At 34.5% G+C, this 27,936-nt stretch overlaps 2 protein-coding genes across 2 annotated transcripts in view; one reads left to right on the forward strand and one right to left on the reverse strand.

The window, feature by feature from the left end:
- LOC144425174 (uncharacterized) overlaps window positions 1–27,936 on the forward strand; it is a 114,558-nt gene that overhangs the window by 18,439 nt on the left and 68,183 nt on the right. The gene's annotated exons all lie outside the window — the stretch shown is intronic.
- The window catches only part of LOC144425291 (NACHT, LRR and PYD domains-containing protein 2-like), a 34,742-nt gene continuing 31,426 nt past the window's right edge, over window positions 24,621–27,936 (reverse strand). The window contains exon 15 of the mRNA XM_078114869.1: window positions 24,621–27,305. Coding sequence (XP_077970995.1) covers window positions 27,114–27,305 — 192 coding nt within the window. The 3' untranslated portion in view covers window positions 24,621–27,113. The remainder of the gene's footprint in view (window positions 27,306–27,936) is intronic.

The following is a 27,936-nucleotide window of genomic DNA, read 5'->3' on the forward strand; positions in this document are numbered from 1 at the left end:
TGTTAAGCTTAAGTTAACCGGGTTCCACATATTTGTTGGACACAAAGGCGGGTTCCACATATTTGTTGGACACGAAGTCGTAAAATAAAGCACTGCTGCAACCTTGCCTTGACAACATTTTTACTATAATTCTATCCATAACAGTTGTTTGTCTTCATGACCTGAACAGTATAAATGAAAATACAGGGTTAAAGATAGTATATTGATGAAGTGCGCTAGATATTAAAGAAGCAAATTCGACCTAGGCAATGACTAAAACCGAATAATTTGTATTCGAATTTGTACAGATTTTTTTGTATTCTGAAATGATATTTTTGAATTATATAAAATCCAATGTATATTTAATTATATGAATTTGGAGAAGTAAAACAGTAGAGTATTTTTAGTTTTCAGATAATAAATGAAGGCTCTTTTGTCCTCGATTGTGATTGCATGTCGAACAACTTTGCTCTACTCTAAAATCATGTGACACTAGTTTTGCCTGCATGTAACAAGAAATGACTAATGGGAATGATTTTGAAAAGTTTGTCACATCTCTGTTAATTGAACATATCTGGGACAATACCAATAAGAAATTTACCTTGATAAAAGTATCCTCACATTAGCGCACTTTTTTGCGAAAATTGCGAAGCACTTTCGCAACTTTTTTTAGGGACTGCGAAATAGCACTTTTTTCCGATTTTGAAGAGAAATAGCACTTTTTTCCGATTTTGAATGGAATAAAAATTCAAAGTTAACAAATATTTTCGAGTATTAAGTTGACAAATAAGTAACATACTGGTACTTTTGTAACTCAATTCTGCATATCATAACGATATTTACCGGAATTCTAACCTATGAGATGCAGACATAGGAGATAAGCTTTTGCATTAACGGCAAAATCTTGTTTATAATATGATTATTATACAAGCACACGGATTCCGCTTCTCCCGCAAAAAACGCTCCCGGGGCGTTTCTTTGAACGAGAGTGGTCATGTGACTATCAATGATATCGATGAATTCAAAATGACTATAAAAAGTGTTAGTAACCTGTTATAGTCACTTTGGATGAATTGTGACCAAAGTGCACGATTTTCAAATCAGACGAAACTTTTAGCAGCATGTCACAGATTTGCAAAATCAACAAATTCACAAAATACCATTAAGTGCCATTTTATTGTAATCAAATGTTGAAAGGACTTCATTGATATGCGAGGAGGGGTGGGCAAAATTCAATATTTTTTTAAATCGAATATTTTTAAGGAGTACCGAATAAACGTGGTGGAAACATTAAAAAATCGGCAACAAAGCCTTTTTACTGGTTAATTCCGTTGTAATCGCTAATTGTTCTTGTCACCGATCGTTTTGGCGGCGATATCCAGGTTTTGTTAATCTATATTCCCGCCCTCTCTTTTTTACAAATATGAATTCTTGCGGGTCGGCGGACATCGAAGTTTTATATTTCGGGTTTACCCGTTTGTTCACATCGGCAACAGCTGTTGAAGACATTGAGGACTCAAATTAACATTTGCGTTGGCTTTAATATTACCTATCAAGATTTGTAAATTTACGGTCCCAATTTTATGCGAATGGTAATATTATTGTCGATACCGTGATGCTGATATTTATTAAGACAATAATTAACTTTCTCTTGTTTTTCTATGGTGATAAACTTGGCAAATCTGAAATTGTGCCAATCCTGAATGTTGATTTAAAATAGTGATTGAATAATTCGGCAATAAAGGCATTTCTGCGTGGTCATAGGACGAGATAACGTTAATGAACAGCACTTCTTTTACAGGATATTTTACGTATGCGACTTAATGCTGAAAAGATTGGACTCGAGTGCTTTTTTTTTCGAGTGCTCGAGTGCCTAATAGAGGTCAGGCGCTAATTGTAACTAATTCCCTCAGGTTTCAACATGTTTTCAACAAAACAATACCCCGGCGATAATTATAGCTAAAATGTTACCGAGCAATTCACAATTTTATTTATGGAATTTGAAAATTCACCAGTTTCTTGATGATATTGATAATGTCATGCCCTAATTATTAGTGCAAAAAATACTCCCTTTCTTCCGCGGCGGTTTGACGGGTTCTTTGTTCCAATCTTCAGAAATTTCTGACACGGGGGGGATATAGAATACTAAATTCGGAGGGTTGAATTCAGGGATGGCCAATACCGAATAGTTCACTATTTCGAATACATTCGAAATTATTTTTTTCGAATACTTCGAAAATAAAATCCACTAATTGAAGCTTATCTAAATGTATGTAGGAATTTTCATACAATAAGCAATGGAATAACTGCTATCTAGAAGTTACAACCTAGCTTTATTACCAGGCATTTCATATTCCAGTATATATTTTATATACCATGACTCATGTTAACAGAATTAAATTAATACGGCAATAGTGGTATCGGTGATGGATTTGAATATTTGCGCAACACAAAATCATCCTAGTGAAACGCCCATACTCTTAATTAAACACCAACCATCATCCAAATTATTTGCCGATAAGCGGGATAAAGTATGAGTTATTTTGGTTATTGTGAGTACAAAAATGCGAATCAAAAATTAATTATATTCGGGAACTATACCACACATTTTAAGTTCGCAGATCGCCGTTGTATGTTTGGGTAATAATACTTTCATTATTTTATAAATAGGAATCAAAAACTATTTATAATCGGGTAGTTTATCACACATTCTAAGTTCACAGATCGCCGTTGTATTTTGTAAATACGAAAATAGGAATCAAAAATTAATATTAATCGCGAGTTTGCCACACAATTTATGTCCACAGATTGCCATGATATTGTGCCGAATATAATTAGTTTTTAATTCTTATTTTCGTACTCACGAAAAAATAGTCACACGTTGGAAAATAATTTATACTTTATCCCGCATTTTGGGAACTAATTTAAAAGTATGGACTTTTTACTAGGATGATTTTGTGCTGTGCAAAATATTCGAATCCATGACCGATACCTCTATTTGAAATGCCTTACCGTGTTAATTTAATTCTATTATCATAACTCAAATGTTGGTAAATCGGGCAGTTTACCACACATTTTAAGGCCACAGATCGCCGTTGCATTTTAGAAATATAGTTTTATTATTTTGTAAATACGAATCAGAATTTAATTCTAATTGGGCAGTTTACTACATATTTCATGACCACAAATACTCGTGGTATTTGGTATTGATACTTTCATTATTTTATCAATATGAAAATGGGAATCAATATTTTATAATATCGGTCAGTTCACCACACATTTTATGTCCACAGATTGTCGATACAACCATGAGTTACGTTGAACAGAATTAAATTAATACAGCATGACATTTTAATAAATGCTGTTACCAGTCATGGATTGGATTATTTTGCGCAACAAAAATCATCTTGGTAAAGGATCGATACTTTTAACTATCGTTATCAAAATTATTTGCCAGAAAATATTTTCTAATAAATCGACTTTTTTTTCCAACTTGTGACAATTTATTTGATACGTAACAATTACGGCTATAAATACCGTATTTCCCGGCTAATAAGTCCACATGGCAAATAGGACGATGTCTATTTTTAGCACTCAAAAAAGGGGTTTTTCCATATAGGCCTCCAATAAGACGGGTAAAAAAATTGTGTCCCTGTTGTTCAGTTATGCTAATATGCGCTAATAATTTTATATGTTTAGAACCAGATCATTTAACTATATTTAACAATTGAGCGGTAAATTTAAGTTGTAAAGCGGCAATCATTTTGGACAACCTATTAACCCGAATGTTGAAATAATTTTGAAATGTGATAAGTACTACACTGTACGTCCACGGGTTATTTCACAGCTGTGTTTTCCTGTCCCTGTCGTGTTCTGCTGAATCGGCAAAACGAAAGGGTCACAAATCACTTTATCTCGGTGGCCGTGTTTCTCTTTAAAGTAACGATAACCGGCCTGCGATTAAATATCATGATTGGCAGGCCCTAAGACCCAAATATAAGGTTACACATATCATGTTTGAGAAGACTCATGCGAATAAAAAGCAGGCCACATCGAAATAAAATAAACATACTTTCTCAATTAGACGCCCCCACCCCGCCTAGAAAAGCGACTCATTAGACGAATTTTTGACGTAATGGAAATGAATTTGTAAATTAAAAGCCTTGTAGACGAATGTCGGCAATGTCCACCCGCGCAAACGTGCAAATATGTCGCAACACTATGCGACGTACCGTCGCACAGAATATAAACAATCAAAATGCCGATTCTATTTCATAGTCATTACAATACGTGAGACAGCGTAAAAAGTCGTTTGAATATTCCCGTAAAACGAAACACCACGTTTACGGCGAAAAGTGGCTACTATTCGGAATTATTCGAAAATCAGCCGAAAAGGTATTCGAATACTTTGATATTCGAATATGTTCGATTCGTTTTGGACAACCCTGGTTGAATCCCTGTTGACTTACTGGTAATTTTCCGTTTTGGAATGCGTGGAACACTCTCTATTTTAAATTAAATGACGTTTCGCGGGCTAGAGTTCTCCCCGAAAATGATGTGTACCAGACGTTAGTTAGACGATAGATAAAACATTAGATTAATATATTTCATGACGCCCCGTTTTCGAAAATACAAAATTATATCGCAAAAAAATGCGTTTTGATACATTTGGAATGAAACATTATTTACGGTTAATTCAGATCATATTTTACTCTTCATGACACCCGGTATCCGAAAATACAGTTGTATTGCGAAAAATCTGTTTTGTTACATTTAAAATAAAACATTTTTGCGATTAATTTAGATCATATTTTATTTTTCAGGACACCCGTATTCGAAAATACAAGGTTATATCGCAAAATGTGTTTTGTTACATTTAAAATAAAACATTTTTGCGATTAATTTAGATCAAATTTTACCCTTCAAGGCAATCCGTTTCCGAAAATACAAAGTTTTATCACAAAAAAATGCGTTTTGTTACATTTATTTTGCATTCCCAACAAAATACATATTTTCCCTAATTAAAGTCGTCGATGAATCGGTTCCTGTCGGTCAAGCTTGACACACGTTTGGACGAGTGTGGGGCGGTTTTTTGGTCGACGATAAATTAAAAAGTTGCCACACGTTATTTGTATAACGATAATAACTGAAAAATTAGATTTTATAATAGAAGTGAATTTGTCTCAAGATGGTATTTTACGATTCTTGCCCACAGAAAATAAACACGCTGACAGGCTTGGTTATAATTGATATTCGTTTAATTTATTTTACACTATTAATAAACGCGCCACACCAAGTGCGGCCATATAAATTGCAGTCGCATCGGTATGGACTGTATGTTTTTGGCGCTCTCACATTAATTATAATTTTCAACAAAACAATACTCCGACGGTCATTGAAGCTGAATTCGTTACCGAGTAATTGACAATTTTATTTACGGAATTTGCAATTTCAAAATCTCACTTGACGATTTTGATGATGTCATGCCCTAATTATTACTGCTTAAATGACTCAAAATACAACAAATGTAATCATTTTCGACGATAACAGGCGCAACAAAACGAAATTTGCGATTGTTGCGACTCTCTCTTGTTTACAATTTTAACATCCCGCCGGCCATGTATGGTCGAATAAAATGTTCACATATTCGAAACATGACTTGGCCAAGGATGGAAGGGATCACTAAAGAGCTAATAGAAAGTACATACGCGAGGGTATGATATTAATATCGAGAATATTTGTGAGCATATCACAGGACGGAAATATTTTGCACCCGGCTGTTTGTTGGCAGAACAACGATACGCTAAAGTTAATTGCTCGAATACAGGGAAGTATTTATTTATCATCTCACTTGCGAACATCGAGGTTTGGGCGGAATTGTACGATCATGTTGTCTTTCTTAAATAATAACTTTTTCAATAAATGTTCATTTTACTTTTGCGTCTTTATTATATGTCGGGTTTTCATTAATTTTGAATTCGAAATTGTCCGAAATACTCCAACAGGTGTATAAGTACAATAATAATAGTACTTACCAGGGAAGTTTAATACACACGATGTGTTAAGGGCGCCGTAACTCCCGTTTTTTAATTTGATTGTTTTACATTCTGCTTAAAAAACAACGTCGTTTTGCAGTCATCTAACGTAACTCTCGCGACCAAATCTTTTTTGTTTTGTATGGCATCGTCTTGGCGACGAATTTATTGCCGACTGAGTTTTAATTGTGTTTTAGGATAAGTTATTTTCTGTTTGTTGGTTTCTAAACTTTACAAACGTGGGTAGCAATTACTATTAATGTGAGATTTGTGCATATGAACGATTGAATATCGCGACTGGATGTCCGATATCTGAGAATTCGTATATCAGCGTTCATCTGGTCGAATAAAAATTATTTATCAAATGGATTGGTATTTCGAGACACTCTCAAAATTATTTGGGATCCACTATCATATCATTCGTTTATTTTTTATATTCATGTTTTTTTCAAGAATCACCCTCGTTATATTTCGTGTACCTTCGCAAAATAAAACGCTTTGGTGTCATCGTTCCTATTAGTGTAATTGAAATATATGGAAACCTCGCAAGTGGCGTTGTGATGCGAATATTTGATACTAGGTCAGCAGCATTACAAAGAGTGCTATTTATGAATGCTGAAAGTACATGACATTACTAAACATTTTGCCAATATATGATGTTTTCTGTCTGATTTAAACTAACTCGCACGCAAACCAAGGCATGTCGACATTTAAAAATTACTTGTCTTTGGGTAAGCTCTGAAATAGTATAATATAAATGTAAATGAGAAATTAGGTCACGCTAGCTCATGAAACGGGAGGATTTTCAAAGTGATCTTGTGTAATATTTCGGAGAAAAAAGTTTAAAAGGAAAGTAGGTCAACCTATCTCCTAAAACAGGGGAGTATCCTGTATAATATTTCGGAGGGAACGTAGGTTAACCCATCTTTTAAAACAGCGGGTGGCGACTTTCAAAGTGGTTCAAAATCACAAATTAATAATTATCAGATTAGGATTAGGGATAAATCGAAAAGTTGAATTTCCAGCGCACCTAACTCTAATTAGTTGATTTGCTATTTATATTTAGGGGGGGGGGGATTATTTTGAACGGGATTTGTACAAATGATCCACCCTGTAACTAATATGGTTTCCAGCCTACGTGTATCAATCGTTTTCTGTTAGATGGAAGGAGTAACAAATGTGAAAGCCTTTGCTGTTCACGCGAGTAAGCAACTGACACCGTGATACATTGCATGAAAGTTTTGTTCGCGGCAAGTGTTAGCAGATGATGTCTTTTCGTTGCCGATGAATTCCCTTGTTTTAATTAAACATGAATTCGCTTAAAGGGAACTCGGTTAACGGAAAGGCTTCTCTTTAATTCATAATATTAACCGGAGGAGCGCTTTTTCGAGTATCTATGCCGTGTTAAATGGGTTATATGAAAGGCTAGAGCACCTAACTTGTTAAAATCGGCAAAAGCACTTTCGCACTTTTTTTTTCGACTGCGAAGCACTTTCGCACTCATAATTCGCCCAGAGTTAACACTGGCCCCGACAGTTGATCTGACTGTTCGATTACCTCTGGAGTGATGTAAAAAAAGCCAGAATCTGTGTTTGAATTTTCTTATTGATCTCTAGTGTACCGTGGATCTATCTAGTAGTTGATAACGAGTTGAAACAGGTAATTATTCTAGCAAAATTCAATATAATATAATTAACGAGTTAGGTAGCAGGCTTTTGTACTTTACAAATACGGCACACGTGATTCAGCAAGTCATTAAAAAATATTTGCCTTTAAAATACGCCTTCATATCAATTGTGGTAAAATTAGCCCACAAACGCCGCAAATGAAGGAAGCCCTTCTACTTGCTCGAAACGGTATCCATGCAAATGATTATAATGTCCTACATTCTCCCCATCTTCATCAAGATTTTAGCTTTTGTCTGCGTTTGATACCCAGCAATGCCTCATGACAAAACAACGAAATAACATCTATGTGTTCAGAACGTGTTTCCAACATGGTAAAAGTAACTGGATTACTTATATTCTGACGTTGAGATTATATTAGTAACGGTGCATTGATATTTTCTAAACTTATGCAAATTGCTGATACCGCTATTGCTGTACGTGTACGACAATTATTTTCCCATGATAGGTTTCCTCGGCTGTTCAAGGTTGTGCCCCATGCGTCGGTGAGATTCAAATCACCCCACCCTGAACTATTGCAGACAGCATTAAAAATCCTACCCTTCTCATTAACTCAGTTGGATCTGGTATTTTCTTTGGGAATCTTTGATACTTTTCCTCGAGTTTCTTGTTTTTCATTTGCTGTGATTGCATAGAAATATTGCTAAACTTGAGCATGTTACTTATTGATTTTAATGATCAGTGTCAGTGGTTAGGACCTAACCGTTAGGTCATAAACATAATCGAAGCCAATGATGGTGGAAAAGAGACGCCGTTCAACTTTCATTTTAAAGAAACCCGAGGATCTATTCCTGTGTGATGAGACCAACTCCAATAAAACTTTGCTGTCCTTGTACTGTCTAGGCCTATGGTATCAATGTCTGATAGGATTGAATTATCAACATCCACATTCATTTCCCAATAATATAAATCAATCCATTGAATCAAAGTAATTTAATTCAAATGAGTCTTCTGAAACAGAGCCTCTCGACTGGATTTCGTTCATCATTCAGTTTTTGATGTTAGCTATATAGTTTCCAAACATTTTCAGTCAAGATTAGCTAGCATTTCTTGAAGGATTTGATGACTAAAGAACATCTAACTTCACCAGACAAAACAATTTATTATTGCAAATGTCAATATCGAAAATGCTAGGAATGATCTTGTCTCTACTTCCGTTTTCTGGATGAATTAACTTTGAGGGATTCCAAGTTGGTTCATATGTATATTTTCCATTGTTTGTTTTTAGCTTCTTTGTTAAATTTGTTGTTGCTTTGAGTTTAGTTTATCAGTCTTTTACGTTGATTCCTTGCGGCTGCCGAGTTTTATGCTTGTTTATTCATAAGTGTACTTTATTTTGCTTTTATAGCTCATTGTTGGTGAGTACTTCGATGCCCAGAGCACCGGAGTCGTTCAGTGTGACTTTTGGCACCTGGCCTTTTTTCGAACATTCTTGAAATGGTCAGAGATTTTCGCCTACGATTTTATTCCATGTTCACATTCACACAGTATTTGACATTTTTGCATGGTATCAGGTATATAATGTTTCATTGTGTTACATTCGATGCTCTTCCTCGATACATTTCATTTTTGGCATTTTCTTGAACTTTTTCGATTGGTTTTCTCTGCGCAGGATATTTAGGTGTTGATCAGTAGTCACTCCAGATAGTTAGCTTGCCAAAGATTACCAACAACATCCCTCTGAAGTCCCGTTGCCTTCGAATAACATTTTAAACCCCAAACAACGCAATAAATAGTGCAAATTTTGGCAACACACATTTCCTATGCTACGTAGCTGTCTGGGCATGCAATCCCAAAACGACCATCGCATTACGTGAGAACAATGATTTTTATATGATCAACTTCATAATAAGACGCCGTCGTATTAACGGACAACGAACCGAGGTAGCTGTTTCAGGAAATAGGATGAATTGTGTGTTGATTATCGGCAAATCCATTCGTTGTAACATGTTGAATCAACCAAGATAAGGTGTCGGCATGTTTTCCTGTTGAACAGGGTTCATGTTTGCATCAACCATACGAACGGCTATTTCTATTCCAAATCTATGGTAACTAATCAATATATTATTATCGCCAGGCTTCTTGAACAATTGCTCGAACAATCGCTGTTCACAACTTTTGTTCGGTTTAGGAACACTCCGCTGAAGTAAGCTGCAAATTTTCTTGTTACCAAATTTCAAACGTGGCCTTTCAGGTCGTTTACAACATGTTTTTCTAAATAGATTTAACAAAGAGCTGACTTATCGTTGATCCGATGTGGTCCAGTTTTTGAAAGATTTTTTTTCACTGTGTTCCAGTTTGGCAATATTTAATCTCAATCTATGATACATCATGCAATAATAAATGACCTGATTGTGGGTATGACCAGGTTTCTTGTCTTTCGATTGAATAATCATTGTTGGCAATGCTTTATTCTGTTCGAAAACACGTTCGTTTCTTTATCGTTCATCGAATACTTCTCTTTTTTTATTGGTAAGATTCGAAAAATAGATTTTTTATTTTCTTGCTTAAAATATGGCGGATGTTCTGACGTTTTATTTATATGAATAAATAGACAGTTTTTAACGTTAGTGAGTTGTTGGTCGATTGTATTTTGCGATTTCAACGTGTCTAGACTAGCAAAAATTTATTGAAGGATTTAATGACTGAAGAACATCAGACTAGAACCTCCAAGAAGATATTAATTACTCAGTGGGTTATGAAGCCATACAAAATCAAAACCAAATATGAATGGCAAGATCTCTTTTAACAAACTAGCAAGTATATTTGCATGCAAATATATTATGCTCGATGCCCCAGACACTGAAATCGTTGATACTGTGGCCTTTTTGTTGAAGTAGTTTTTTAAGAATATGGCCATAGATTCTAGTCTTCAATTTTTGCGGCTGTCGTCTACATACTGTGCGGCTGTCATCTACATACTGTATCTTTTGCATGTCATCATGTATATTGTGTTTTTGTGGTACAGTTGACGCTTTTCAATAGTTGTTAAATTTCGTTTGTCGACATACTGGTAAAGTGTACTCGCTTCTTTTTTGTGCCTTCGAATAACATCTTCATCTCAAAATCGCACAATAAATAGTTTTCCCGATGTCATATCGCAAGAACAATAATTGGAGATTTTAGTTCAGACAGAATGCGCATGCTTCTGTTTATGCGAAGAGGTTTATATTGATTTCGGAAAGAGATTATCCGATATGGTAAATGTTGATGTGCTTGACTCGTGTAGGTCGTCACCTCCCGGGTCTGCTATAACATAGTACGTAGCACAATAATTTTTTAACACGTCATTCAGAATGCGTTTCCTCTCGACTTTTATTCAGCCTGGTCAGGCGATATTAAAGATTCTCGTCATCACATTTTTTTCCGTTCATTTTTGCGCTAGTGTCTCAAATAGTCGTTTTAGTTTTTTTTTTATCACCGTTTTGAACAGATAATCGTTTATTTTTAATCGAGGTTTTTGGATATAATCTTCAGTATGCAAAGAATATGTATCGAGGTTTTGACTATAAAAGTTGAAACTATATCAATTGCTTAAAAGTGTGGCTTGAATTAAAATTTCATCTTTGAGAGGCATCCCATTGCTTTTGAAGTCTATTAAATCAAAAGGTTATTTTTCATCAATTGTTATCAATTCTGTGAAGATGAACACCATTTCATAATAAGCTTTTACCCCCACCGCACAATCGATTCAGTAATTAGCAGTTGCAACTCATTAAGCATCAAAATGTACTAATTTTAATGAAAATTTAAAAAAAATTAAATTGGAAGCCGAATTATAAAACATCATGGTTGCAGAATGACGGTACATTAAGTATAGTAGCCGCTTGGCAAAAATTCTAATGATGAAATAAAACTACGAATAGAAATAAATTAAATTTCACTCAAATTCATTAGAAATACATCCGTAAGCAGCGAATATATATACGACCCCGCTTATTTAGGTACAGTGCTTCGACGATACTGTGATGTTCAAATGTGTGATTCGTGAGAAACATTTTTCGGAAGTATTTTATTGCTTTTTTTATCAAACATTTAATTCTTTAATTGAAATTAAAGTTCTAAAACGTTATAGAAACAAACGATCATACATTAAGAATTGTCGAAGCAGGACGAACGTTTTATTGAGAAGAAAAAAATGTATATGATGAAATAAAATATTGAATAATATTGAAATTAATTTCATCGCCTGCATGTACATTTCGTTTTTCACGGTAATGTCGCTTACAGTGGGAAAGTTTTTCGCTCGCTGTCCTTCATTTTATCACCTTGATTTCAGTTTCCACTTCATGTATTAGTTTTGAAAAAAGTTTACTTGGTATTATGTTATTCATTGTCCGGTCGTCACCAGTGTAGACGAAATACTCACACGTTTGCATCTGTTGAACTAGACTACTCTTAATTAGGGGCGATTATAAGAAGTAATAGACAGATTCTTATGGACAGCTATAACAAAATTATCGACTCTATATACTCGACACGCTAAAACACTGCAACATCCATCAAATTAATAAGTTACATAATTTTGAGAGAAGGTTACATTTGCAGTGTTTTTCCTGAAAATTGCAAATCTTTACCATCTTATGAGCAGTAATAGATGAGGACATGACGCTGTGTCTATGATAATGATAAAGTTAACACGTAGAACTATAACTAAAGTCTGGTAAATTGACTGCAATTAAACTCGATGTGCAATTTGTTTTTGAATGAGCTACTTAACAGTACCAGATTTAGTTTATTCTGGTCTAAACAAACTAAGAATACGATGAAAGGCATTTGCCATCTCAATGCCGTGTATTTCATTTTCCACGCAGGAGACGGTTAGTTCTTGCTTGAACATTAAACAGACCATTCCTACTGTCGCATTGTTCAATTAAGCCTTAATGCAGAAATAGCATTATATAGATTACAATATTGTTTCCAATGCACATCGTAACTAGGCACATCTAAACGGTACAAGCATTCTGCACTGCTTTGTTGAAACGCTCCTCGGACAATTGTCACCTTATCGCATAATCCGTGATTGTACCCCGGTTGGGAATTTATTGAAATGATGTTGATTATCTTAATTTCCAGGCTAAAACCAATCATGTGGCCGCTGCTTGTTGAACCTTTGATATTTAATTCTAGTGTGTGCATCTATAGCTCAGCTGCAGGAAGATGGGACGATGTGTGCTCTATTTCGATAACTGCCAAACTTTGTCAATATCGCAATGCGGTCTAGTAATGTAATCGCTCCACATATGGTCAGTTTAGCCTCGGTGTCTACTCGATTTGATCTATTGGAAATCTGAATAGGTTCTGCGAGCAGGATTATAATCAATCCAATACTACCTATAATTTTACAAATACGTGATTCATCTGTCTTTTAGCGTTGAGATCATACGCTTTATGTTGCATATGGTCCCATACAACTCCTCAAAACACTCCCGAGTGAAACATTCACGAAGTTAATATTTTGGCACGAACATATGAGTTGTTTTTGTGTCTAAAGACGACTTGTATTCCAATAACATTTTTCATCAAGTTTGGGCGATCGGTAGATATTATTAAAATACCCGGAAGCCTGAATGTTCGGTTAATTGGCCCTGTCTGAATACCAGCGTGGACATTTGTGTCATTCGTTTTTCTTTTTCTGAGTGTTACATAGGTGTTTGAAGGGCCAAAAATATGGGATATGGTAGAGAATTCGGAGGTGGTTCTAAGAGGTTCGTGAAAAGTTCCGGGGGTTTCGAAGATACGGGTAAGGAGGAGGTGGTATTTTGAGGTGAGGCTTTTGGTAAATGAATTCGGATTCCCGAAGAGCTGGTAGTCCGTGCGAGATTTGTCCAATGATTTACCCGAGCCATATGCCGTAATGCGTATCAGGAATGTTCTTTGCCAACGTAACGCCCAGTTTTCGCAAGAGCGCGGTCTTGACGTTTTTGCTGAATTTCCTGGAAAGTACGGAGCGAACAATCTTGTCTACCAATAGCTGCTTTCTCAAGGTTCCGACAAGAGCACGATTGCTTGCCAGTCTTTCTTTTATCAAGTGTTGGTCTTCTGAAAGCCAAATATCAATAGGTATTAAAAAATTGTGGTTCTTTCAAAGCATTTCACAAATATAAATACTTGAAAGTAGTTATTGGTGTTCTCGTTATGCATTCAAAGTAAATGTATATATCCATAATAATATTACATAAAATGCCTGATGCAAATATGTCGTTTCCCTTTTTGTAGTCTGTTCTCGGTAGCGTAAGAAAGTAGACGTCATCTTTGACTTTTTGATTCTCCATGACCAATTGAATCATGTTCTTGTCTTCACTTCATATTAATGTATCCAAAAAACATTATTACCTAAGCCTAATCAAATTTGATGTTTTACACTTAGACTAGGGCTACCAACCGTCCCGGAATGGCCGGGACAGTCCCGGAATTGACGTCTGGCGTCCCGTGTCCCGGGCTGGGCTACAATTGTCCCGGACTTTAACGACAACCAAGGCGTTCTAAAATAGAAGGCCATTGTAAGCGTGTCGACTTCGTTCAAAACTGGAAACGGATGTAATTCACGCAAATATATTTTTCAATAAAAACGATTCCATCTATATGGTTCATTCAAATAGGAGTGTCAGTGAGTTGAAATTTGTTTGAGACATGTTTCGTCACAAGCTGAACAATTGCAAACTGGATGATAACATTATATAAAGCATCTTGAGAGGAGCTTAATTTGAGAGGATCAAAAACTTAATCCGGTGGGATTTGTTGAAAAATTTAGTGCAAAAGGGCGTTAGGGCGTGTAACAATATTTTGTGTTTCTTGTTTTTAATTTATAATACACTGTTAGTGTGAGGCTCTTTTATGAGCAGGATTTCATTATTCAGTCAGTTTTCATGCTCGCATAGCCGTCTGTTTTAGGACGCTTTGCTGACAGTTCTTGTCTCAGCGAGAGTTCATTATCAATATATTTCCGTAAGGATTACAAATTTGAACATAAACTTTGTGAAAACTAACAAAGATCTTCTCAAAGCAGCAATATCACAAAAAAAATAAAAATTTAAATACACGAAAAACTGATTTATTGTGTTTTTTGTTAAATAATTAAATTTACTTAGCACAAATTGTACATTTCCCGTTTTAGTTTATGCATTTATGCGTCAAAGAGTCAACATTTCACAAGTTTCTTCGATTAATTTTAAAATTATTTACAGTTTGTGAAAATCACGACGCACAGCGCTCACTGTTGCTTTTGACGTGCTTCGTGTTCCACAAGCTTCTATTGCATCAATTTTCAAATTTTAAACATTAAGGTGTCCCGGAATGGTTTAACACAAAGTTGGCAAACCTAACTTAGACTAAAAAATTTAACTGATGGGTATATCTCCTTTAGAGTCATTTGGTAAAGATATGTGTCTTTTCGATGTCCCCAAACTGAAAAGGAAACTCGATTTTCAAAACTTGTATTTAGAGCCCTCGCTACAAACATCTCAAATTTTTGATTTGCCTCAGTTTTAGCTCTCAGTCCATTCATCTCGTTACAAAGGCTCAAACCCTCTTCCAGCCGCCGCCCCTGGCCTATTTTAAATTTCTCATTTCAAGCTCCCACCAATCATCAACCCTAAACCCCAAAGACGTCACTCAAAGGTACCCCTCTGCAAGGTACCAATTCTCTTTATTAGCATTGAATTGCCCTGAACTAATATCAAGGATGCGGCTGGCTCGGAATGTTTCACAGATGTAGACCCCCTTCGATAACAAATCTGGAAGTTCCAAGAGTCATGGAGATATTGAAAAGTGAACTAATGATAGTCTTTAAGTTTAACTAAATAGACAGGAATGAGATCATGACCCTCAGCTTTATCAGAAGAAAGTGAGTTTATAGTAGTTTCAGAAGCACTGTTTTTGAGAAACATTGAATATTTTCATCTCACGTCTCTTTATCAATAAATTCATTCCTTTTATTTCAGTTTGTAAATCTAACAGTGATTTGGGGAATTTTTGATTCGTTTCGGCGGGACAGTCTATGGGAAATCGAAATATCTCGTCTTTCTAAATTGATATTTAAGAGTTTACCCATTTTTATTACATTTTCACTCTCTTTGTAGGGTATGCCATGGAATTCTAGATTTTCCCTTGTAACATATTGTGCAAGATCTTCGAAAGTCTTCATCAAACCTATAGTGAAGAGAAGACATTAAAGCTCGAAAGCGCGGTAATTGATTCTGAAAACTCTTCTATCTTTGTATGAAGATCAGCCAAGTAACTTTTCTGACTTTAGAATTCTGCATTCATAAAGTCTTGGCTTTTACAATTTGTACATCGTGCTGAAGAGTGATATTTAGATTTTACACAAGAACATCAATATTGTTCATCATAGTAACACTCTGCTGGAAAATGACTCCAAGGCGCTCAGTAATTTGCTGCGTATTATTTAGTACTTACTCGTCTGACTGACTTAGTATTTGGGTGGAGATTTCTTGTCATCATCATTGATGAACTCCTTGAAAAAATACTCATTTTTCACACAACAAACAACCCAAATTTCTTACGCAAACTTTTTAAATTGAATATTTTTTTTGACTCTGGGGGTCAAAAATCAGGTAAAAGTTGCACTTGGAAATGATAACACTGGCCAACAATTTTTAACTTTTCGAATGTTGTTTAGATTTTTGCAACTGATTTATGGTATTTTGGCACTGCTGAATCTGAAAATAACATCCGTTTCTCTCAATCAGGTCAAGTTTTTGTGTTTCAAAAAATCAGCCCGATTGACAAAATTGATTACATTTTTGTGCCATTGTGACGTCATTTTGTCAGCACACATACTAAAAGAAGGAAGAAATTCTTAGTTCAACAATATATATTGATTACGAAATAGAAACATCGATTATTACAACATAAAGGTGGACATTGATAAGGAAAAGTAATGAAAAATGTGAAAAATTTAAGAAAAAATTGAAAAAATATTGTATTTTAAATCAGAGTGATGAATACAAGCCAGATGGACTCGATATCTAATACTCCAGAAAAAGCGAATAACGTCATCTTTCAAACGAGATAAGAGTGGCCGTCTGGAGCGCAACGCAAAAAAATCGAGATACAAAGGGATAAGGCCACATGTCGTTTTTTACGATTTTGTTCACATGAACGCAATAGGCTTCCTTTACGTGAATACCCAGCGGGCAGGATTTGGTCCAACGGCCGTAGTTTGGCCATATTAGGTTTAGACTTATTGGCCCAAGCGTTTCTTTCACATCATCATTCGTGAAATAATTAATCTTAAATTGCAGGTGACCAGGTCGAACACTGTGCTATCAAAGGAGTTGCCGAAGTTTTCTTGAGTATTTGGCGCAGAAAACGATTACATGGATTGCCATATAAAAAAGAAATGTCAAAAAATTTTCTCTGAAACAATTTTTTGACAGTCAATGGCATCACCTGTATTGCTTAGCGATATTCAGTTCAATACCACTGCATTACAATGTACTACCTCGATTCAATTGCCAGTGAAATATTGGATAATCGGATGACAAGTCTGAGAATATTTCTGCATCACAAGTTTCTTCCAACTCCGCTAGTTTCACCACTATTTATTGTAACTGTATATACTGAAAAATTTATTAACTGCCATCGATGATAGATTTCCCCCACATGAAAGATTTGACTCTGTTGTTACTGACATCAGCTTTCCTGAAAGTCTAATATTAACAGTCGTCTCTTTATATAAGGTATGAGTAGTGCGCTAAACACTGAGACTTCTCTGCTGCCTCACTATCTTCTGGAATTCGAAATGGGAAAGGGTGAAAAGAAAAACATTAATTGGGCCTAAATTATTAGGGGGGGTAGATATGATTGATATTCAAAGTTTTATTATAGCACAGAAAATCAAGTGGATTGCTTTTTTATTGGATGAATCTAAAACTACTAAGTGGAAGATTATCGAACTTGATTATTTAAAGGATTTTGATTTTGTTTCTTTGTTAAAAGGTAATCTATTCTGGAATTCCTATTTTATAAAAAACATTCCCTTTCTCACCATAAAAGACATGCTTATATACTGGTATAGCTATAAAAATATTGTTACGGATGTCCATACACTCAATCAGCCACTATGGTACAATAGAAAACTGCAATATTGTAGAAAGCCTTTGTATGTTTCCAATTGGAAAGAACATGGTATCTCTGAACTGAAAGATTTAGTTTCAAGTGCTACATATTATACTTATTTTGAACTTCTTGTTAAATATGACATGCAGTATAATGTTGAAGAATATAAATGGTATTATAAAATTATAGGTAGCATTCCTGAAGAATGGAATGATACTGTTGAAACACATGTAACTTTGACTGATCATGATTTTGATTTTATGGCATTTCTCACAACAACAACTGAAAACTTTGTGTAAAAATGCTTATAACAGCATAATAATGAAAAAGTTTGTTCCCCCTAGTATGTACAAATCATTTTGGCAAGAGTCCTTCAATATTCCTAATGTGAAGTGGGATAGCTACTTCAAAAATTCGTTTTCATCAACCATTGAAACCAAATTAAGATCTTTCCAAATTAAATTTTTTTATAAATCTATAGTTCTCAACTATACATTACACGGCTTTGGACTAGTGGATACAAATATGTGTGAATTCTGTAAACAACATATTGAAACCTTATTACATTTGTTTTATTATTGTCCCATAACAAGTCAATTTTGGTCTGAGGTAGACCAATGGATAGTTTTCAAAACTGAGAATTTGAATTTTAGTCTTAGTATAAAAGAATGTTTCATAGGGTTTGATGATAATCCTAATTTGCAATTTGTTAACTGTGTATTATTGGCTGCCCGTTTCTATATATATAGATGCCGAATTCAGAAGCACAAACCGATTTTTGATGTGTTTTTCAAATTTCTATGTGATATCCGTGATAGTGAAAAATATTCAGCATTTAAAAATGGCAAACTTCACATATATAGAAAAAAATGGAATTTATTTAAAGATTGCAGTAATGTTATTATTGTAAACAGATAATTGTTATTATAATATTCTAACTATTGTATTAGGTTATAATTTATGTATATGTATTGGGTCGTCTGGGATGTGTATATGTATATATTGTATTAAGTTATAATTTATGTATATGTATAGGGTCATCTGGGATGACATTGTTATTGAACACGTAGTGGACATATCGATCGTTTTGCATTTTATGCAGGCAATCCTCTTCTTTTTGTTTTTCGTTTTTAAAAAGATAAAACTTCTCTCCAGAAGGCTATTACTTTTTTTCGATATGACGTCATCAAAATTACGTGGCCCCACGTGTCCATATATTTGAGCATAGCCCTCCTGTTTAATTATAGATCAAATGAAAATTTATTTATTAATATTGTTTACTGCAATAATTTATCAAAATCTAAATGATTTGCCATGATATTGTTATGTATTACTGTGATGTATTATTTATTGATTGATACTGTTTATTGCAATTATATTGCAATATTGTTTTATTTTACGAAATGCAATAAAAAAAAATAAAAAAAATTAAAAAAAAAAATTAAAAAAAAATCTTCCACAAGAATTGTGCCATCATTGTTAATGTACTTCTTAAAACTTCCTTTTATTCCCGAACTCGTCATTATCAAATCTCACCATCTGCACTAGCATGAAAGTCAATAGCCTTTCTGTAATGTTTTTAACCAATGCAAGCATTTGAACAAGTTTTCTAGTGTGAGACTTGAGGTCTTGGTTTAATTCGAAGCTTACATCATGAATGGCATTTGACAAATACTTCTTTACTACCATAACTCGTCTGCCCATATGTGCTTTTTATGCCTGGCAAAATCCGCCTTCGCCAAACACAGTAGTTTCCATGCTTAAATTTATATCTTTAGGTCATTTATATGACATTTGATTTATATCGAAAGTATGTATTTTCGAATGTGTGGGTTTTCTTTAACTACTGTGCCAAGTTTGAGCAATTTGGGCAACAATCAAGCTTTTTGATGGCTTGACCTCGCTGCTAACTACTTTTTACCAGATATTTAGATGTAACGGTACTGGATTTTTCGTCTACTTTAGAATTGAAAAGTAGTCAACAATAAATAGATAATCTTTTGTAGTAAAATATATCTGAGGCAACTGTAAACACACCTTGTGTTTGGAATCACATGTGGAATCAAAGTTTTTTTTCTGATTGCTTCTTCGAAACATGATCTTCTATATCAACATTGATATTTGGCCAAAATACAAATTCTCTTGTTCTTGACTTTGTCTTCTCGATTCCAAAATAAGCAATATAAACTCTCTTTAATTATTCAGTCTCAGTCTTGTCGGAAATATCAAACTTGTCTTTTGAGAAGTAAATTCTCACAAACGGATATTTCATCTCGATAATTCCAATATTCGACTATGTCTTGAGATACTTGTGACCCTTTCTCTGGCCAGCCTTTTTGTACAGTTTTATACAATGATTGCATTTGTGAAATATTTTTTGATTCTGTACAAGTGTTTTGTATGCAGCTTATTTCATATCTTCATACTTAAGAAGATTGACATCATATATCTCTTCCTTCTCAAAAGAATATTCTGTAATATAAATTTCTTTACCAGCTTTATACATAATATCCAGCGGGTAAGACTGTTTTTTTAGAATCATGCATTGGAGCACATTGTAATGGTTTTTTCAATATTGTCTCAAGTTGCCTATGATCTGAATGAACAGTGATGTGAATTTGGCAAAACAAATATCCATGAAAACACATATAAATAAAATTGCGAACATTTCTTTTTTATTTTGCGCGAAATTTTGTTCACACTTTGTGACTGATTTAGACGCATATGCAACTCGTCGACCATTTTGAATTAAACATTCGCCAACTTCTTTTGATATGGCATTAACAGATAAAATTACAGGTTCATTAATATTGAAATATTTCAACACAGGAGCATTGGAAATAGCATATTTCAATTTCAATAATTCAAAGACCTCAAAACCATTTAACAATGATTATTGATGACAGATTATTGACAAAATGCTACAAATAAGTACACATACCAACAAAAAAAACATTGTAATTCCTTAACATTACAAGGGGTAGGCATGGCAGAAATGGCTTCAACTTTCTTAGGATCAGGCTTAATACCTTGAGAAGTAAGTAAATTGCCAATGTCGACAACTAACTTCAGTCGGCAAAATTTACATATTTACATTTATCACGATTCAGTTTCAAAAACATTTTCGACAGCACTATGGGCTTTCCATTGTGTGTTTGAGTTTGCTTCTCAAATTGAACGATATAGCGAAGCTCATTTCTCTTGTTTCGAAATAATACGACTACCCAGTTTAGGATTGTATCTTTTTCTCAATGTTACATGCTGCCACGAAGCTCTTCTCACATGTTTCACAAATATATGTCCTCTTCTCAAAATAACTTTGTTTACGTAAAATGCAACCTTATAGCAAAGCCTTCCGACGTCTTTCACAACATTATCATGCTGTCACGTTCTCCCCATTGTTTCGCGAAAATATAGCTACTTCCCAAGATATGTTCGTTCATGCATTTTTAAATCACACAATGTAGCGAAGCTCTTGCCACATGTTTCACAATATTATGGCTTCTCCAGTATAAATTTGTTCATGCTTTATCAAATCGTACGATGTAGCAAAGCTCTTGCCACTTGTTTCACAATATTATGGCCACTTTCCAGTATAAAAATTTGTTTCTGCCTTATCGAATAACACGCCATGCAAAATCTTTCCCACATGTTTGGCAATACTATGGCTTCCCTAGTATAAATTTGGACATGTCTCTCTTGTTACATGTTTCACAATAAGATGGCTTCCCCAGTATAAGTTTGGACATGTCTCACTTGTAACATGTTCCACAATATTATGGCTTCTTCATGATAAGTTTGGTCATGTCTTTTCAAATTATACACGTTAGCAAAACTCTTACCACATGTTTCATTATATTATGGCTTTTCCAGTATCAATTTGTTCATGTTTTTCATATCACACAATGTAGCAAAGCTATTGCCACATGTTTCACAATATTATGGCCTCTTTCCAGTATAAATTTGTTTCTGCCTTTTCAAATTACACGCCATGCAAAACCTTTCCCACATGTTTCGCAATATTATGGCTTCCCCACTTTAAATTTGGACATGTTTCTCTTGTTACATATTTCACAATATTATAGCTTTTTGAACATGTCTTCGCATTCTTAAATTACATGCTATGGAAAACTCTTCCCGCATGTTTCACAATATTATGGTCTTTCAAAGATTAGTTCATTCATGCCAAATTATATATAGTCTATGGCAAAGCTTCTTGTCACATGTTTCACAATGTTATGGCCTCTTTCCAATAAAAGTTTGTTCAGGTTTTTTTCAATTTACACGATGTAGCGAAGCTCTTGCCACAGGTTTCACAATATTATGGCCTCCTTCCAGTATAAATTTGTTTTTGCTTTTCAAATCAAGCAATGTACAGAGCTCTCGCCACATGTTTCACAATATTATGGCCTCTTTCCAGTATAAATTTGTTCGAACTTTTTCAAATCACGCGATGTAGCAAAGCTTTTGCCACATGTCTCACAATATCATGGCTTCTCCAGTATAAATTTGTTCATGCTTGATGTACAAAGCTTTTTCCACATGTTTCACAATATTATGGCTTCTCCAGGATAAGTTTGTTCATGATTTTTCAAATTATACACTTTAGCAAAACTCTTGCCACATGTTTCACAATTCTATGGCCTCATTACAGTATAAATTTGTTTACGCTTTTCTATCTTTATGCTTCGTAAAACTCTTCCCTTATGTTTCACGATATTATGGCTTCTCTAGTATAAATTTGTTCAGGCTTTTTCTAATCATACGATGTAGCAAAGTTCTTGCCATATGTTTCCAAATTATGTGGCTTATTTACAGTATAAATTTGTTTACGCTTTTTTAAATTACACCCTATTGAAATCTTTTCCCACATGTTTCACGGTATTTTGGCTTTTCAAGGATGAGTTTGTTCATTCCTTTTCAAATTATACCCTCTATGAAAAGCTCTTGCCACATGTTTTAGAAGAATACGGCTAATGAAGAATACGTAATGTTACATTTTGTCAGAAAGCTTTTTCTACTTAAATAATTAAATTATGGCCTTTCTCAGCATGAGTTTGTGTATGACTTTTCGAATCGCAAACTTTCATAAACCTCTACCCTCATATTGTGAATCTTTTCTGTAAATTTATGTTAAGTGTATATGCCTTTTTAAATAACTCGCTTTAAAACATTTTTCCGTATAGTTCACATGTATATTGCTTTCCGCTTGTATACATGTATTTATGTCTTTTCTCAAAAAGTTCTTTCCATTTGTTTCATATGAATTTGGTCTTTCCTGGTATGAGTTTTTTTATGGCTATTCAAACTAGCCGCTCTCGAAGAACTGTTTTCAAATGTTTCACATGAATGCTGCTGCTCCTCAGCATGAGTCTGTATTTTTTTCAAATACATGCTATCGCAATGATCTTATTTCATGTTTCACTATTGGGTATGAATTTGTCTATCCTTTCTCAAATTACTCGCTCCCACATGTTTCACAAGAATAAGGGGACCTCCCAGTTTGAGTTTGCATTTTGTTTTAACGTTACACTCTCTTATGAACTTTTCCCACACGTTTAACAAAACTATAAATTTTCCTCAGTATGAGTTTGTTAATGGCTTTTCAAATTAAAAAAAACAGCCAGGCTTTCGAGATGTATGGATTATTCCAAGTATAATTTGTGTAAGGTTTTATAAACCTAATGCTCTCAAAAAGCTCATCTAACATGTTTTACAAGAATTTGGCTTTTTCTTTCATGAATTCGTGTACAATTTTTCAAATTACACGCTCAGAAAAAACTTATTCCACATGATTCACAAGAATACAACTATTTCGTTTCAAATTACACGATTTTGCGAGATTATTCATTTTCAAATTGCACGTTATCACGAAGCTCCTGCCCTGTGTTTCACTACAATACAGGCTCTCCTCTTTATGAGTTTGTTTATGCGCTATCGCGATGATTTTCCCACATGTTTCACAAAAATACAGCATCACCCCAGTATGAGTTTGTGTATGCTCTTTTGAATAAACTGCTTTCAAAAACTTCTTTCCACATAGTTCACAAATTCATGGCTTTCTCTTTTATGAATTTGTGTATATCTTTTCATACTATAAGCCTTCAAAAAGTCTTTTCCACATGTTTCACAAAATTACGGCTTTTTTTAATATGAGTTTGTGTATTTATTTTCAAATTAAACACTATGACGAATATCTTCCCACATCACGAAAATATGGCGTCTCCCCAAGATAAGTTTGTTTATGCCTTTTCAAATTACAGGCCATAGCGAATCTCTTCCCGCATGCTTTACAGCATTATGGCTTCTCTTCAGTATGGTTTTTTGTATGCCTGTTCAAGCTGCACGCTACACGACTTTCTCTCTGTAAATGCCTTCTGGAATGACTCACTATCAAAAAGCTCTTCCCACATATTTCACAATACTATAACGCCAATGCGTGCCCATTGAAAATTCTTATCAAATTGACTTAATGGCCTTTATAAATATTCAAAAAACATATCCTTCGAGTTTTACAAAAATACGGCACTCTAGAAATTTGTTGAAACTCTTGCACCGACATTAGCACACATCATGCTCATTTAAAAATTCGAATATAGATACTCGAATGGTATACTGCTATTCTAATATTCTCTGCTATTATATTATTCAATAGTAATTATTGATTTTTGTTATGTTATTATTTTTGTATCTGTAAGCTCAAGGGTGGATACAAAAAATGCCTATTTTGTGGAGCATGAAGCAAGTCGGCTATAACATATGATTGCGAGGGGATTCCCAAATCTGCAAAACTACATCCAGTTAAATAAACACAAACTAATTTGAGAACATTGTTTTTTAATATCTGATTCAGAAACCCCTAAGACGAAAACACAAGAAAAAATGAGCACAAAATAACATAATTTCAAACACAACTTTATATTCAGTCAGCTAATCGTACGTTGCATATACACACATAGAATTCAATACTTCGGATATTGTTATGTCGTATACTTTCAAGCACAAAAATGAAGCAAATGCAATGAAATAAAAAGAATTGTACACAATTTAATTATTATTCCTTAATATTTAGTTGATATAATTCTAACCAGAAAACACACACACAAGAAAAAAAACTACTGAAAATCTTTGCTCAAACCTAATTCAAACCATTTCATTCACGAAATAACCAATCATAGTTTTCTATCAGCAATTGAAATAACACCATATTCCTGGACGGTGAACAGATAGGAAGGCCCCTATAATTATAACGCTACTATTTTAATAAAAACAAATACATCAAAATATCTGAATTACGTTTCAGAATTGTAAATAGTTGTGAAATATACACAAAACGTAAAATCTGCTAATGGCTTAGCTAAAATGCAAACAATCAGAGAAAAGGCTTAAGCATGGTCAGAAGAATAAATATGACGATTTCTTGAGTTACAGATCGCAAGTTTGTATCTCACCTATTTCATCACAGCATTATAAAGTGAAAAATTGGGAAAGCCGCGTTTTATTGAGAGTGGTATCAATATAAACGGGAAGCTTGCCTAAAGCGCTGTTTATGTAAGGCAGGCCTGCCCAACCTTTTTCCTTTCGCGGGCCACTTTCACATAAGGAAATTCGTTGCGGGCCGCAAACGTTTGTACCAAACTTTAATACCAACCAAGTCCTGATTTTGTTAGAATTTATATAATACAAAAAAGGCAAGATTATTGACATAAAATCAATCACTGTAATATTTATTTATTGCATGGTTACTCATTAGTTCTGGCGAAATATTCTAATATGAAGTCGAATATTAGAATAGAAGTTTAATATTCAAATTTCTGGTAACACAAGGCGTGGACATGACACTCGCGGGCCGCTGAATCAAAAAATCAATCATTATACAACTCACTTGTGAATTTATGACGACCACACGAGAATCTGCACAGAGATACTAACAAACTAAGACGTAAAAATTAGGTCCTATATATATTTGAGTCATGATGTTTGATTATTTATTTATTTTCAGTGGCTATGATATTGTCTCAATGTGCGACAATGTCGCGGGAATATCAAGTTTTAGTGAGCCGTTTCGTGAAATTTGAAACATCAATACAATTATTTAATGAAAAAAACATTACAATAACTTTTGGACGAATACAACGTATATACTAATTTGAATATGTAGAATTGTCAATTTTATCAGAATTATTGACGGATACTCAGTGACAATATCTCCGGCATTTTATTTAACGCAAACATAACATAAACAAAAATCTGAACATAAAAGAAAAACGAGTCCCGGAGCCAGCAGCAAAGATTATTGTTGACTATTTATTTTACGTTGGCGATAAAGACGATCAAAGCCTACACGGAAAAAACGTCGATGTCCACCAGGGCGCAAGACTTGATACATAAAACTTGATACTAAGAATCGGCATACGGATGTAGATTAATGGCGGGTAAAATCACATCAAATCCACGAAACATACTTAAGCCTATTTATAACACGGTAAAAAATTGAAAAGTCTGCTTACAACATCTGGTGGGCGGGCCGCAGAAAACAGTCAGGCGGGCCGCATGCAGCCCGCGGGTTGGGCACCCTTGATGTAAGGGATCCCAGTAGAACATTGGGAATGTAGTTGATCTCTACGCAAGATATTTCAGTGAATTAGTCCTCAAATTGTGAATAAGCATGTTTCATCATCAAAATAGTCGGATTACGAAATGAAATACTTCTGTGTACGTATAAATCGTGTAATATAACTGTCACATAAGCATAGAAATAGCCGCTTTATTTACACACTGCAAAGGTCGAATTTCTGCCTGGATTAGAGTTTGACATCCCGGTTTAATTCCCGGTATAGTCCATAAACTAATTAAAAAGGTATTTAAAAATCTCAATGTTAAACATCAGAAGTTTAGAAAGCCTTATTAGGGGGGCAAAAACAAATGCATTTTACGCATTTATTGAGGGCTTCATTAATATGTATATTTCGGGTATTGGTGTAAAAAAATTTTAAGCTTTAGGTCAGGAAGGAATTGAAAGACAATAATGTTTTTGTGACAATAATGCGTTTCAGTGGTAAAAATATTTTTACAGTGGAAACTTATGAACGGAAATTATTGGAATGGAGCAAAGTCCAAACTTGTTGACAGGAACCGCGGTTATTATGAATACAAGAATATAAAAGCGTACCAATAAAAAGAAATATTCACAAAGTGAATAAAATCTTTGTTCGAGTCACCATTATAATAAAATATTTAAGTTCCCTGGTCAAATCATTTCAAAGTAATTGTTTAACATTCCAAAAATATTCCAAAAGCGAGGACATTTTACAACATTCACTGTTTGGAATTAGTAGCCATTGAACTCAACCCCGGTATCAGCAATCAGTGCTTTGAATCGTTCCAACTGATCAGAGTTGAACTCGCATTGCAACATCAACAATGTTTGAACCTGACATTGATGAACAATTTCACTGATTGTAGATAAACCTCCATCTCCGAGTTTGCTGACTTTGTTTTCACTCAGATTCAACAAATTGATCTAAAACAAATTATGAAACTTGTTACTCAGACATAATTCATGGTTTGCAAATGAAGAGGGAAGAATTATTGTGTTGGATCATGTAAGGTTCATATATAAATCAATCATACGAAATCCGTTCAGAGGAATATTATTAGTTGGGGATTATACCTGGTTGATTTCCATTCTCCATACTCAATACACATCAATGGTCTGTTGAAGATCACAATGGACGAGCAGACTGAATTCTGGTGTTTACTGCTGCTATCTACTTATACCAACTATTGGAGTCGAACTCAAAATTTGAAAATCTTCGAATGGATGTTTGGAATCAAAACTTCAGCAAGTAGTTTCAGTTACCGAAGTAAATTTTGTGGTCCAAGCAGCATTGTAGGCGTTACTATGGGGCACTGCTGCCGTTACTATGGGTCACTGCCGTCGTTACTATGGAGCGCTGCTGCTGTTATTATTGAACAATGATGATTTACTATCGGGCACTGCTGTGAACTTAATTAAACTCTTTGTTCAACCATTTCATGTTGCAGTGTCAATAATTTTGAATTATGTTTAGCTTGGGCCTTCAGTACCGATCCGCTTTATCAGTCGACCAAGTTTGGCCAGTTTCAAATTTGATACTCCTTGTTTTGCTAAT

Source organism: Styela clava, chromosome 7 (assembly GCF_964204865.1).
Source record: "Styela clava chromosome 7, kaStyClav1.hap1.2, whole genome shotgun sequence".
Taxonomy (NCBI): domain Eukaryota; kingdom Metazoa; phylum Chordata; class Ascidiacea; order Stolidobranchia; family Styelidae; genus Styela; species Styela clava.